Here is a 15,713-nt window from a genome sequence, read left to right as displayed (position 1 = left end):
CAAGGTGAACCTTTAACCTGACTTGACAATCCTAACGTGATTGACAGATAAAAAGCAGCAAATGCCCATCTCTGAGAGGTAGCCTGATAGTTATATGATGAAGCTCCACAAGCACTAAACTACCTATTTTTCAAACCAAAAAGTGCTTTGAATGATCAAATAAGTTTGATTTCTTGAATCAAACTTTAACAGACAAAAGACAAGTTTACTAGCTTAAAGTTAAAAAAAAAATATTCAGATGTTCTGAAGATGGATTCAACATCAATATTTCATGGGTTAAAGGCATCAGACTAAGAACATCCTAAATGCCAAATATATGTAACCAGTGAATGAAACAGGAAAACTTTTGCTACAAACTCTGAACTCATACAAGGTTTTTAAAGTATTTAAGTTGGTGAAACTACCACACATCTTATGGCAGAAGACAAAATAGAAAGTAAAAAAATGGTCATGAGGTATATAGTGAATTTACTGAAGACAGCAGAGAAAAGAATATGCAGAGTAAGACAACTGACTAAGCAAACTCAGAATCCAAGTTCTTGATTATATATTCCACAGAATCTAATACACTCACAATATCAACCTTAAAAGAAGAGCTGATTCATCAGAAAACTGAACACTAGAAAGCTAGAGAAAAAAATCAAGTTTGTCATACATCACTAGAAGTGATTTCTATAGTAGATATCAATGATACAATGGACACATCTGTAATTAAGCAATTAAAATTGTGTATCTTCTCTTTGGTCTCACTCACATTATAGAAAACACAAACGCAACTTTGAGACCTTACCTGTATGCAGACGTATATGAACTTTTAAACTCCCTGAGGTGGAAAAGCATTTCATACAAAATTGGCACTTGAAAGCTTTAATGCCAGTATGTGTTTTTATGTGTGCTGTGAGAGTACTCTTAACGGCAAACGCACGAAAACACTGGGGACACTTGAATGGCTTCTCATGGGTATGAATGCGAATGTGACGCACTAAATCACTTGGTTTTTTAAATTCTTTAGAGCAGTACGGACAAACATGCCACCTTATTCCATTTTCTTCACGTATGGAACCTGGAAAAAAAAACCCAAAAACATTTGTGATTGAATGATTTTAACTGTTTCTTGTTTCTAAGTTCCGCTGCACTGTCACTATCATACTCAGTAGTCAGAAAGAACATGAAAACATTTTGCAGATGCTAATAAAAAAAACACTCTGTAGGGCAATTCACTTCTTTGTCAGATATGTTCAATAGGAATGAGCTGGAACGAGAGAATCAAAATCCAAGAAACTGTTGTTGAAATTGAAACATTTTTACACTACTGAAAATGAAGGGCAGAATAAGAAAAACAAAGCTAAAAAATGCAATTTCACAGAATAGGAAGAAACAGTTCACAGGCCACTTTGAATGTAAGCGTAATGCAATCCAACATATCACTCAACTTAGAAATACCACATCTAACACAAACTTATCTAGCACTGAATATAACTCCAGAATCATAGCCACACCTAACAACTAGATATTTTATATGGATCTTCTTGATATTCAGTAAAGCTGTGAATCCCTCACAGTTCTCATCTGCCAGTACAATGTTCTGCTTTAACTCTATTTTTAATTCAGCTGATGAGTATATTTATTGAACAATAGGGAAAAAGGTACAGAAGATTTGCATTTTATAGTTTTATGTCTTCTATTTTCAGTCCTATTCCAAGAACTTTCAGATGATTTAATAGTACAACTTCACTTATTGCTACTGTAAACTAATGAAATCTATAAATGACGTTACTCACAACTTACAGAAACACTGTATTTTAGATAAAAGTAGATGATCCACAATATGTTTTGAGAAATCCCTTTATGAAGTCATCAACATCCCCAGAAATACTGCAGTCCTTACTGCACAATAAGTAGCAAACAGTAGCAACATTACCAGGTAAAAATGGCGATTTTTTCTTAATAACCTTTTTTTCTTTTTTATCCAGTTTATCTGTACTCTCTTGTTCCTTATCTTGTTCTGCATTATTAGAGTCAGCCTGATGATTTGAGAGAGTCTGGACATCTGTGGTTTGATCCTGGGTCCCAGGAGTCTTAGCTTGGCCACAGTCAGTAGAATGTGCGGAGACAGGAATTGAAGACAGTCCGCTGTTCTCTAAAGCTTGCTAGATGAGGGAAAATAAAATTTTCAGACTTGGAAAGAAGCATTGTCCATCTGCACCAACTTTTCTCAAATGACTATTCAGAAGATACAATGCAAATACAATTAAAGGACTCACCTTTCAAAAATGTGCTAGAAGTCTCTATGGATTCAAGCATTTGCCAGGAATATATAGCTATGGTCTTATACCCACTATGTAAGATAACAGTGTCCCATTAGCATTCAAATTTGAAGCCCATCAGATTGGAGAGAAGCCATAATTGGTATAATGAAAATAGAAAACAGCTATAATGAAAAAGGAAGTCAGCTATGGAGTCACCTTCCCTAGAAGTGTTCAAGAAATATTTAGATGAGGGACATGGTTTAATGGGAAATATTGGTGACAGTTGGACAGCTGGACTGGATGATCTTACAGGTCTTTTCCAACCTTGGTGATTCCATGATGCTATATATCAAAATAAGATCCGAAAAAGCTCAAAAGCCTCTGTCAACAAATCATGGATAACTATCTCACTGAGGCAAGAGCAGCACACCCATTTTATGTACATCCAAAGGAATAGAGAGAGAACACCTTGATGGATGCTACTGTGTTTGAGAAGATCCTGGATCAGAGACCTCAAGAATTCATTTCAACAGGATAGCACAAATACTTAATCACCTGGAACAAACCATTTTCCTTTTATTTTGTACAATATGTTTATTATACTGAATGTCCATAACATATGTAAATAACCATAACATTACTTTTTCTCTTCTTTTCAATATAGCTATCAAGACTACGGATATAATTTTGTCTGGTAATTTGTTGCACCTACACACATTTTCCACATAATAGAGACTTGGTACAGATAACAGTGAACCTGAACAGAGCAACATCAGGTCATCCAAAAGAGAAATGCAAGTGGTGTTTATCAGGCTAGATAAAAATAGATTAAATGTTTTCAGGATATCAGCAATGCTAAAGGTGAATACACTCTGCCTGTTCCACCCTGTTTGCATCTTTATGCAATAGAGGCTGCAAAACAAAAAAGACATAGTTGAACTACTGCCCTACAGCTCTTCCACTACACAGTATTTCCTGCTGCTAACATCAAGGTCATATGATGGTACTTTCATATCATGGTACCATCATATGATGGTACAAGGCCATTGTGGTACTCAGGGATATGATTTAGTGTAGGGTTTTTAGAGTTAAGGTACTCTGGTTAGGCTGCGGTTGGACTTGATGATCTTCAAGGTCTTTTCCAACCTGGTTAATTCTATGATTCTATGATGGGTTAAACAAAACACAACCTAGGAAGGAATTTGCACAGACAGTAAAGATTTAAATAGCCCATATTAACTTTTGGAATCATTACCAATAAATATGTGACAAGCTCCTTCAAGGCAACAGAGAAAGAAAAAGGAACCACAACATCCACATACCGGTCTGTGCACAGCTTCCTTCTGTCACGTAATAAATATCTGCAACCTTCCTTTTCAATATTATATAAAGCCATATCTTGGCACGTTCCATTCCTACTCATTAGATCTTTACAGGTCTTTCTTAACCATTTCTTAACTACTTAAAACTGCTGAAGGAATGCTACCCTTGAAAATACTAAAGCCAAATTTCACTGAAATAAAAACAATGAGTAAAATCATTGAAATGTAAAGCTGTTATCATACACAGCTCTTACCTGCAAAATATCTCTGTTGAGTCCCACAGCAATATTGAGTTGTTGACCAGGTTGTTGAGGCTGGTTATTTTCTACAGCACCTGGTTCTGATAACTCAAGGAGCTGCTGGATTACATCAGTTACAGCCTGTTGTCCCTGATTAGAAGTAGCTGAAGACACCTGGTTTTCTGTCTGCTGGAGAAGCGGAGACCGGAAATGTGTGGCCTGAAACACACAGTAGTACATTTTTAAAGGAAGATGAAAATATACATGAACAGTAACTGTTGGGCTCCTTATCAACATGTATAATCAAGGAAGAAGCTGAAATTTATCTATGTAAATAACAGCTGAACTACTGAACTGTTATACCGAAACACTTCAGACCAATCAAACTTCAGCTTTCAACCTTCTATATCTCTTAGCTTTTAAGTGGATCTGTTCATAATTTGAAAGTTAAAATACACACAGAGCTCTATCAAAATAATAAAAAAAATTTAGTCTTGAAATCAAATGAATTCAGCTCTGATTAGATCACTGTATCTTAAGCCACCTTAGTAACAAACAGTAGAAAAGAGACAGAAGAAATCAGTATTTCCTTTAAAAATCCTGTTTCCTCTCATTTACATTTCTCTTTCCAATAAGAAATAGACTGCAAGAGTCTACTGTTATTGAAACAACTGCTTTTAACCGTTTAACTGCAAAAAAATGTATTCACATGTCAACAGGTGCTGTAATTCCGTTTCTCTATAACACACCAGATATCCACCTCTAACATTCACTTCCCCACCTGCAAAATAATCACTTCCACTTTGTACCTGTAATGTCTTGAGTATGCCATTAAGTATTATTAATGTTTTTGCACAAGAGAATATAAAGCACACCCCTATCTCATTACTCTTGCATGCACACAAGAGAACTGCACTTGCTATTCTATTGTTTTTACCATTAGTCTTTTTCATCTCAGTAGTGAGAGGAATGATAAGATGAAGTCTTTTCATATTCCAATTTAGCAAAAGCCCAATCAACATTTCAGTATCTATTTTACAAAAATAAAATACATCATGTGACATTTTCACTGAAACAACACTGAACCAAAGCATGTAACAACTCCTCATAGAAAACACTTTTCTCCCCAAAGAGGAGGGAGAAGCTCTTTAACACAGTGGGAAGAAGAGACTAAAAGATCTATAAAATCTGCCAGGGTTCTAACAAGAGAAATAAAAGTGTTAAAATAAGGAACTGCTTGACATCGTCTTGAAAATTACAGCATTACATATCTTTAGCCAGTTTGTCCACAATTATACAGCACTTCAGTCTCATTAAGGTAATCCTTTCTGAAAAACAATATGCACACAAAGTTTGTTATCAATCCTATTAAGTTAGCTTCTTTGTTATGAAGAGTTTCAGCGGTCTACTTCTCGGTCTTCCTCAGAATACTTGAATGGCTGAGTACCAAGATGTACAAAGTGTCATATTATTACTTTGTAATTTCACCTTTCTTCATTTAGAATAATGAACCTTGTGATCACACTTCGGCTGTCCGACCTGCTGTGTAAGACAGAGCACACTGCTCCAAATCAACTAGTTCCCTAAGGAGATGAACTCTAAGAAAAACTATTGTAATTTCCATAATCAAATCCTTCACGGTGGCAGCTTTTTCCATTGCTTTCAAACTTCGGGAAGTTACCCCAACAGTACATCATCCAGACTAAATTCCATACATTCAGTCTTAATTTGTCTAGCTTAGGTCCTCAAATTCTTTTTCTTCCTCTTTTAATAAAAAGGTTATAGATTTTTCCCTATTCCGCAAAACAGAAAATTAAGTGATTATTAAATATTTCATCCTAATGGGCAAGTAGATAAAACTCCTTTAATCTTACTGATAAAAAGCACATCATGCAAAACTTTGGCAATTCTGATTGGTCTCTTGTATCTTTGAATACAGTTCACATAAAGCAGACACTATAAGCAGACATGATAAAAGAATTGTCAGAATGGAATAGAGACTGCAGATAAATTTTTCACTTTGCCTTAAGCAAAGACTTTCCACAGTCTTTTCAGGCAAGGAAAACTTCAATTTTAGCTGACATATTATTTATGACCTACTTGATCCCTATTTTAATGGGATTTTATGTCCTTTGAATATGGCCTTCTACAGAGTGTGATTTTACTCTTGTACTCATAACACATATTGCTTGTTCGTACCCTAACTCACCAAGTAACCCACATCATTCTGTATCATTGATTTCTCCTCTTTATACACTACCTCAACTTTTATATCATACTGATCAATGATGATTTCATATTTTCTTCCAGGTTTCTGATAAAATACTAACTTGTTTAGTGAAAACTGTTAAATCCTGAGAGACCTGATCAGAAACACAGTGGTGACCCCCTACAAATCCTATTAAAAATTATCAGAAAGTTTTCATCACTTATGGCACATAGTATTAAATATGATGTACCATTCCATTTGAAAGTGCAAAGCATTTTTGCTTTTCAGTACAAGAAGGAAACTCATTAAGGGCGCAAAAAGAAAACTAGCTCTACTTACAAAGCAAAAAAAAAAAGAGATGCTACATACCAGAAAAGCACTTATATATATTTTTAAAGCCATGTATGGATACATCATACCATGGAAGAATCACAGCATACATTCTAGGTCAACAAATCAACAGGATCTGTACGTAAAACAAGCAAGCTGTGTATCTGACAGCATGGAAAGAACAGATTTTACATTGAGGGACATTAAAGGAGAACATTTGAAAACAGAGCAAAATTGCTGTTGATTCACCTTAGTTTAAAGGTTAATAGTTTTAGCTGGTGTCATATGCTCCTTTTCCTCAAAATTCCTATAAATGTTACAATCTATCATTACTTTTACAAAAAATAGAAGCTGCCCTAGTAAGGGAAAGGGAATTCAAGGTTCTTCTCCGCTGAACAAGAGTCAGGCTTTTCTCCCTGGTTTACTAGAACTAGTACACATAACTCGAAACTGATTCTGCAAAATTGCATAAAAACCACGTGGTGGCCTAGCAGCTACTAAGTGATACCCTTGCAAAGATTCAGGCTTGAAGAACCTAAGGCTAAGACTGAAATTGGAGCCAGCACTCTTACTTGCTAGGCAAAAACATCAGGCAGTTCTTGGAGGAGGGAGCAGTAAGATTCATTGCTGCCAACTAGTACCTATCAGTGGGATACAAAACAGCACTTGACACCATTCTGAAGAACTAAAGTACTTTGATAAGAATTATGAGCTTTAAACTGTGTAATATATGTGAGAATACAATCCACATAAGACCTGTTCAATTCTTAAATAACCAGCTGCATTGATCAGTAAGTCTGCATTCATCTATTAGCTGATGAACCTATCACAGAGGACAATTGAAAATCTTTTATTCACCAAGAAGTTTACAAAGTCTGCAAAAGTTCTGCCTGCTTTTAGTCTTGACACAGAAATACAACAAAAACTCCATACTTACATTCTTCCACTTATTATCAACAGGTTGCAAAAGATTAGCAGGAGATGTTGTTAAAGGCTGGGTGACAGACTCCTACAAATAAAAAGTATTGTAAGACTTTTAACACCAGAAGAAAAAAAAACAACAAAAACAGCTGAAGTATCAGTTTCACAATTTATTTTCCCCACAGTATGGGCTAGGGACAGAAAAAAAACATGGGAAAAATACAATTGCACATAGAATCACCAGTATTGCTTCATAGTTAGTGTACATTAAATGAGCCCAAATTACAGAAACTGGTATCAGTTTCACCTGAGCTACAAGTACTGATGCTGCAGAAGACAATATAAGCCTTACAGTAAGCATATTTTACAAGATGTACCCAAATATGAGAACAATATGGTGATATTTGGTGATCAATTCAAGTGACTTTAATTTTTGGAACCAATATTCTAAGGACAATCATTGCCCATCCTCACAACCACATCAAGGGATCGCAGAGATGTACCACAGCTTTCAGAACAGGACAAATACAATGGAGATCAGTTGCTAGAAAAGCTCTGCAAGTTGTGACCAGAATGAGGAAGGCTGTTCTTATATGAGAACACAATTGCTACCATCTTTCTACAGCAATAAAAAAAAAAATCCATCACTAAACCCCCATAACTTCAGATACTAAACTAAATACAAGGAGTGTAACACTCTTGCAAGATGCAATACATCAGCCAATTTTGTTCTACTTGTTAAGCTTACTGGCATCTCTTTTAAGATGAATACTTTTTCTTCTATTTTGCTTATGCTTTTGTATAGGGATATATATAGATATATACATGCCTTTTCATTGCCTTCAGGCAAGCAAATATGGATACACAAGACAAAAATAATGGTAACACACTTCTGTAATATCAATATGCAATTCAAAAGCAAAATAATCTATCAAGCTAAACAAAGCAAGAAAATCACAGCTGGCCAGGGAGAGGAAACATTTGGTAGTATGAAGGAATCCTTTTCTACTCTGCTTTTAAATTTATTGTGAGTGCAGAGATCTACAAAAAGATGCAGAGATGAGATGTACTTGCAAGTAAATAGGACAGGCTTTTTTTTAATTAACCTGAAGAAACAAATAACTTCTGCCATACAAAAAAAAAATAAAAAAAAAAAGGCTTTATGAAATTTAAAGCAAAAAAAATAAATTAAAATAGTTCTCCAAACAATACTGCTAAACATTGTATTGTCAACAAGATACAGTTGCACAATAAAGCTGAGACTTATCTATAATCTTATTCTCTAAACTCTATCGCATTTTCAAATTGAACTTCAGAGCGCAGAAGTTCGAAATAAGAAACAGGGTGGAAGAAAGGCACAAAAGTGAATCCACTGACTTAGAAAAAAAATAGTCAAATGACAGCAGAAGTGTTTTCTGGATTTTAGCTTTTTTTTATATTCCAACAAGGAAAGAAAAACATCCACTTTCTCTGAAAAAAAAAAAAAAAAAAGAACTGTAACCGTGTGAAGAATTACTGGTTAAAACACAGACCTACTTAAATGCTTAAGGGGATTTTTGTGATGTATCAAGTGAAGCTTACCGCTGTAACATGAGATACATCTGTTGAAGAGCTTGCAGAATTCTGTGGACCACCCATGTGCATCTTGCTGATATGCGTATTTAAACTACCCAAGCTTTTGAAGACACAGCTACATTCTGTACAGTTGTACGTAGGGCCATTCTTCACCTTTAGGAAAAGAAAAAAGTTTAAGAACATTTTCCCTGAATCTAATATTTTTAATCATTATTTACCCAACTAACAAGCATACACTGCCATTATAAAAGACAAAATATTTTATTTCTCCAATTTACTGATATTCTGTTATAGAATCAATTTGGTATCTCCCTGCTACTAAGCTAACTGTAATCTGCCTGCATTACTCACCACCTATTACTACTTCTTAATGTTTACAAACACCAGAGAGGAAAACAAATATCATCTGGCATATGAGACTTCCGCTCTTTCCTTACTATTTGCTACTATTACACACCTGGAAACAAAAGCAAAATGCAACTCTATCAAATAAGATGAACTTGAAAATGTAACAACATATAAAATACAATCTAAGGTTAGGGAAAACAAAAGGGAAAAATACAAGCAATTAATCTTCTGTTTATTTTTTTTATTTATTTATTTTTTTAAACTTTTATAAAAGCATCTGATAAATTTTCAAGAATAAAACCTGTTTCCAGGTTGTAGTAAAAAGAAGATAAGATACATATGCCCAAATGGCCACGAGGACTACATGGAAAAGAAGTTGCAACGTACAGCTGGAACTAAGAATGTGATCAGCAACAACTTGGTTGGGATCTCCAGAGAATGGTGTTGAAGGGACACATGAGGTCATTAAGGCAATTAAATCTGAAGTTTCTAACCATCCTCTCTTCTCACTCCTCCTCAGTCTGACACATAGCAGTAAAATATAGTACAGTATTTTCAATATTATAAGACAACAAAGTCTTCAAATGTAAATACGGTGTGTGGCTTGTTATGCAATACAGAACTCCAGATTTTCTGATACTAAGCTTTAACAGGTAACTGTTAAACAGGTAACTTCAGGAAGAGATACCCAACTATTAAAATACAGCTAAGACCAAACAGTGATACAGATAAGTGGGAATCAACCTGCTTCATTTCTTGAAGAAATACAGTGACAGCGAGAAAGAAAAATAAAGCCAATTTAAAAAGAAACAGCCAACAATCCAAAGCAGTAACTACAATGCAGGCTCAGCATCATGCAACACTACACGGGATGTGGTGCAGATGCAGCATTTATGACATAACGGAGACAAAAGTGAAGAATATACTTGACTGGATCCCCAACAACTCTGTAATAGTAAAGAAATCCATGCAAATTATCAAATGAATACTGGTGCAGTTCTTTCACACAGCAACAGCTATCAAATACAGAGTTCTCAATAATAGAGTCTAGCCACAAAGACCCATGTGAAGTGTAAACATATGATTTAAAATAATTAAGCTTAATACAAAGTACTAAGACATTATATGCAGGACTGTAGCCTAAAAATAAGAAACTATCACACTAAAAGACCCTTAGTAAATAGTACAATAAATACTATCTATCACCAATGAAAATTTGAAAATGTGAATGTACGGAGTCATACAGAGTTTGTAGAAAGAGATTAAAGATGATATTCTACATGCAGCAAAAAGAAAAACAGCTGCCTCTACCTATGTATACCTCCAAAATCAAAGCTAGGTCTCTTTTTATGAGTACTGCCATCTACGAAACACTGAAATCAGAAAGATAATAATTACTGAAAAAGGATGCTCAGTCAACACTGCTCAGAAGACCACGTTACAATATTACTCTTCAAAGACAAATATCAGCTGCGCTTTACATTAGAGTTAGCAGGTTGCTGTTGGGCTTGAAATTACTCAGCATTCCCTACTTTGCTGTTTATGGCTCACTTTGATCTGATTCTAGCCCTCAATCTCCTGAAACTGCCACAAAAGCCATTTTTAGCTAATAAAAAAGATCACAATCATGTTTTCATCTTTGAATCTACTGAAAAAGCAACAGTAAATGAAGGCTTTGCTACTTAATCTAAGTATCTGTTTATGCAGATTAACTTATTTTAAGAAAGCTTAATTTGCAGGTAAAACCAATATGCTAATAACTATACCAAAACAGAAAATCTACATTGGCTACAGAAAGCACCAGTACACACAGGAATAGCAAACAGGACATTTTAAATACTGAAAACGAAAGGTTAAACACCAATAAGCAGTATATTAGCACTGACCACTTTATGAATAACTGTATTTACCTCTGAATGAACTCTCTGTATGTGTGATTGAAGATTGCCTTTCTGAGAAAAGGCAGCAGGACAAAAGGCACAAGCATGGGGTTTTTCACCAGTGTGCTTGATCATATGGGTCTGCAACGCCCCCTTCTGGTTAAAGGCTTTTCCACATTCACTACATTTAAAAGGTCTTTCACCTAAAGAGGGAAAAAAAAAAAAAGCTTAAGAGAACTCCAACATGCGATAGGAGCTTCCTGTACATATAATGAAATTCTATCAGCTAAAATAATGTAATGCATACAGATATAGGCATGTACATAAATACAGTTTTAAAACAGAAACACATTATTAGGTGATATTTTTGGGAAGATTGTTCGGAACAGCTTCCCTTAGTTCAGAAAGCTGCTGTGTAAAGGCACAGAAAGAAGAAAACAAATGTGAAAAGGAAAGAAGCCTGGCCTTAAATATTCTTACAGGAACACTGGGAGAGATGTATTTCTGCCATTCAGATGTTTCTGCCATTAAACACAAAACCCAGTATCTTGCAAGCTTGTGTCTCAACTGATTCCTGGAAAACTCCACTGTAAATTCAGCATTATTTTTCTATTTTAATGAAACAGTTTAACAGTGATAACTCCAAGACACTGAAAAAAAAGTCTTACTTTGCTTTTGCATACTTCTATTGCAAAATCACTACAGACATGCTACATCTGACTAAAGGATGAGAGTAATAGCATGTGATAAATATTAGACACAAATAAATTATGTAAATGAATATTTTACATTACAATGCAATTATGATACCAGCATACGCACTGAAATAGCACCACAGGCATGTTCTTTTCAAACTTAAAAGAATACGTACTCTAAACTCTTACAAATATTTTGTAGTACCCCAAGTAACTGGACACCAGACAGAATTGTCTGTGAAGATATAGTAATAATATGCTTCCAACTGAACTAGTATTTCCTAGCTGCTTGAAACTTAGAATGACCCACAGTCACATGCAGATGTGGATCTATTTTCTGTCTCTGGTTTGCGTTCTTCAAAAGAACTACAAATGCACTTAAAGTTTTTAAAGCTTCACAGAAGTATCCTCAGCCAATGGTAGTTTTGCCTCTTCAGTTCTGGTTAGAATAGGTGTAATAGTGTATCTACACAGACTCTAAAACAGTAAAACTATTTTTCAATGACACTTGAGAATATTCTTTTGATGTAATCTTTAAAGCAGGTACAAGAGTGACCTCCTGTGTCACTGTATCATGACTAACAGCTATAAAACTTGAAAAGATTCCTATAAGGTGTAACACAATGGAATTTTATAGGAATTTCTATTCCTCTATTGGTCAGCAGTCTTTTCCATGTACAGTGACTCATGAGATGACTGTCTGGAACACATGGCTAATGCAAAGAACATTATCCACTTACCTAATTTACTACTTTTAATAGCAAAAAAAAATTGGACAAACAGTGATTTATTCACAAGACGGAAACAAATTTTACATCCCTGGAGAACCTTCTGTGAAGGTCTGGGTGAAAGCCAACCTCACACTCTATCATGTATGGCTGCTTAGAACTAATACCACAGTTCCATGTACATGTCCTCCCAGTCTCTTGCATTATTTTCTACTGCACACGTTTAGTTATTAATATTGTTTAAGGGTTAAATAAATATATATATTTATTACAGTAATTTAGCAAAAAACCCTGCTATTCATTCCACAAAAGTAAAATGTCACCTTCTTTTCTTCAATCATCAAAACCCCTCCTAAGCTCACTTTGGACATCCTGAACACGGCAGTTACATTAAGTTCAGAAAACATACGGCAGTAACAGTATTATTCACTCTCATAAGTTTCCACTGTTTTTGTGATGGTAACTTTCAGAATCTGTTTGTAATTTAAGATCTTAATTAGAGTAGTAGACTAGCCTTGATCTAGAAACTCAAATTTTATGGCCCACTAAACTAAGTACCAAAAGTGGTATTCTGTAAAAAACAAACAAACAAAAACATGAGAAATTTGAAGTACTTAATTCTTTCATAATAACAAGCGAAACAGATCCATAGTGCTTTGCATCCCAACAGAGAGAAAAGTATTCAGCATCTGGCAGGTTAATGAAACTTTGTAAAACTAATCATTTCTGCAGTCTTACCTGTGTGTATTCTAACGTGTCGAGTTAACTGACTTGGTTTCTGGAACGTCTTTCCACAGTGAGGACAGGAATAGGTGAACCCACTTCTGTCAATATTTCTGTTATAAGATCTGGTATTTGATACCCTGTCATTAGATAACAAACAACATTAAATAACAGTAAATAAATACAAGCAAACCCTTCACATTATTCATTTGAAGGAGCATTTTACAGCATAACTTTTTTTTAACAGACTTGAAAATTGATGACAATATATAGTATCAGCCATATCAGTGAAAATAAAATCTTTAATAATAATGAATGACTGATAGAAAGTACATGGAGTACTTTCCTAGGCCTACCTAGATAACACAAATAATTTTACAGTTATTTCAGCAATAAAATTGATAGATCTTACAGGTTCTCTGAGAATTTCATTGTAAATTCAGCTAGAATGTCTTCACAGCTATGCTTTCTGCAGGAACTTCCAACACTGCAAACTAATTCCCTTAACTACATACCAGTGTCTTATGAACCACAGCACAAACACAGTTGCTTAAGTCTAACAAGAACAGGTTAAGGATTTAATATCCCAAGTATCCATCATGATCTCAACAGTCACAGTAACAGATACATAGACATGTAATTGATCTCTGTACAGATCAAACTGATCAGCGATGTAGAAAAAGAATAACTGATTTTACCTAGGGGGAATAAGTCAAAAACCTCAGGTGACCTTAAAGACCATTACAACAACTCAATGGAAACAAGAAGGCAGTAAGCAAAACAATGTGACATCTACAGCACTCCACAATTTCTGTGAAAATTTACATCTATATGGTAACTAAGCTTGGCAGTTCTGCTTGAAGGTAACCAAAATTACTGGGTTTTCTTGAAAAGCAGAGAAATAAGAATTAGCTAATATGGTTCAGATGTACAAAAACATATAAGCACCTTGAAGCACAAGCTGGTAAAGCAACATGAAAAACAGCAGGGAAGTAAAATTCTGCGCAGGTGGAAATCTACGCTCCTCTAATGATGCATTTTTCTACTCAGAGAATACAATGTCAATTTAAGAGGCAGTGCATTTTCTTTTCTAGTTACTTGAAATTTTACGTGCTTTTTAAAATTACTTTTTTTTTTTTTTTTTTAATATTCTTGCTGAACAAGTTTGGGTGAAATTGTTACTAATACACATTAACTGTACCTACTACAATTTACTGAAGTATCCAGAGTAAAATCTGCAGAGACTTTAAGAGCAGTAGAGACTGTACACCTTCACCACTAGAGGTGTTCAAGGCAAGGTTGGATGGGACCCTGGGCAGCCTGGTCTAGTATTAAATGTGGAGGTTGGCAGCCCTGCCTGCAGCAGGGGGGTGGAGCTTCATGATCCTTGAGATCCCTTCTAACCCAAGCCATGACTTTATGAGAAGGATAGATTTTAGAAACCATCCTTCCTTCCATCTCAGGATGACAGATGTACACCAGCCTGACATACACTTCAAGGAGAAATTACATCTGTTCAAACTACAGCTGCAGTATTTTAATAAGGAAATACAACACACACCTCTAACTTGGATACAGCTGAAGGGATAATTCTTCAAGTCCAAATCATCTTTTAAAATATTTCAGCATTTACAGGTGTATTGATAATTTTAAATTATGACTTTGTAATAGTTCCTATTCAAATATTTCAGAGACAGAACAGATACCTCTAAGAAAGGGAAACTACATTCTACTTTCTGGAAAGAAAAGAATCAAATTACGTGGCTCCTGCAACTGGCTCACATACTCAAGTTGCTTTGGAACTGCTGGTAAAAGGACAGTAAATAACTGTTGTAGTCAATAATTCCTTGAACACAAATGCAACGTTTCCACATCTGAATTGATAAATAAAGCAGATCTCATAAAAGGAGGCTCTAAATTTAAAAATACATATATGCACAAACCTGTATACTTAACCTGTATACATACAGAAGTAGGCTTAGTATGGGCCCCCAAATAGAAAAGAAGCCTCCACAAATAATCACCTAGTTTAGCAAGGATTTACAAACCAATGCCATTTCAGAACAGCATACCAAAGAAAGGAAACAACCAGCACGGGTCATGGCACTTTACTGACTGGCAATGCTACTCCTGTCTTCCTAGCTGTCACCTTCAAAGTCACAGTTTTTTTAACAAAATGAGAAGATGTTACTGTCACCTTATTTTATAGTGAGTTTTCATATGTTCCTTCAGCTGTGAGGAAGTTTCAAATTCCTTTTTACAAGACTTGCAGCTGTGGACCCTACTGCCTGCCAATTCTTGACGATGTTCTTCCATGTGTATGGACAGCTGACTCTGTAATGTAAATTCATCTCCGCACTCTGAACAGATAAGATTCTGAAACAGATAAAGGAGACTGATTTTTTAAAAGACTCACAAATACAAGTTCTGCTCAAGTAGGTACATGTGTATTTTTAAGGACTTTGGCAGCTAGAAGCAAATACAAATACACAAG

General features: G+C 35.1%; 1 protein-coding gene across 7 annotated transcripts in view; it reads right to left on the bottom strand.

Moving 5' to 3' along the window:
• Positions 1-15,713, bottom strand: part of ZNF236 (zinc finger protein 236) — a 62,281-nt gene that overhangs the window by 33,510 nt on the left and 13,058 nt on the right. For all 7 annotated transcript variants that reach the window (XR_014942644.1, XM_085537579.1, XM_085537576.1 and 4 more), the window contains exons 4-11: positions 15,417-15,595; positions 13,235-13,359; positions 11,104-11,276; positions 8,852-8,998; positions 7,287-7,358; positions 3,826-4,029; positions 1,922-2,150; positions 791-1,063 (exon numbers count right to left, since the gene is read on the bottom strand). Coding sequence is in view for 6 of the 7 variants with exons in the window: in XM_085537579.1 (XP_085393705.1) it covers positions 791-1,063; positions 1,922-2,150; positions 3,826-4,029; positions 7,287-7,358; positions 8,852-8,998; positions 11,104-11,276; positions 13,235-13,359; positions 15,417-15,595 (1,402 nt within the window). In the remaining variant the exon portion in view is untranslated. The remainder of the gene's footprint in view (positions 1-790; positions 1,064-1,921; positions 2,151-3,825; positions 4,030-7,286; positions 7,359-8,851; positions 8,999-11,103; positions 11,277-13,234; positions 13,360-15,416; positions 15,596-15,713) is intronic.

Source organism: Coturnix japonica, chromosome 2 (genome assembly GCF_054131305.1).
Source record: "Coturnix japonica strain WE chromosome 2, WE-NBRP24, whole genome shotgun sequence".
In the NCBI taxonomy this organism is placed as follows: Eukaryota; Metazoa; Chordata; class Aves; order Galliformes; family Phasianidae; genus Coturnix; species Coturnix japonica.
This window is presented reverse-complemented; position numbering and strand designations above follow the sequence as displayed.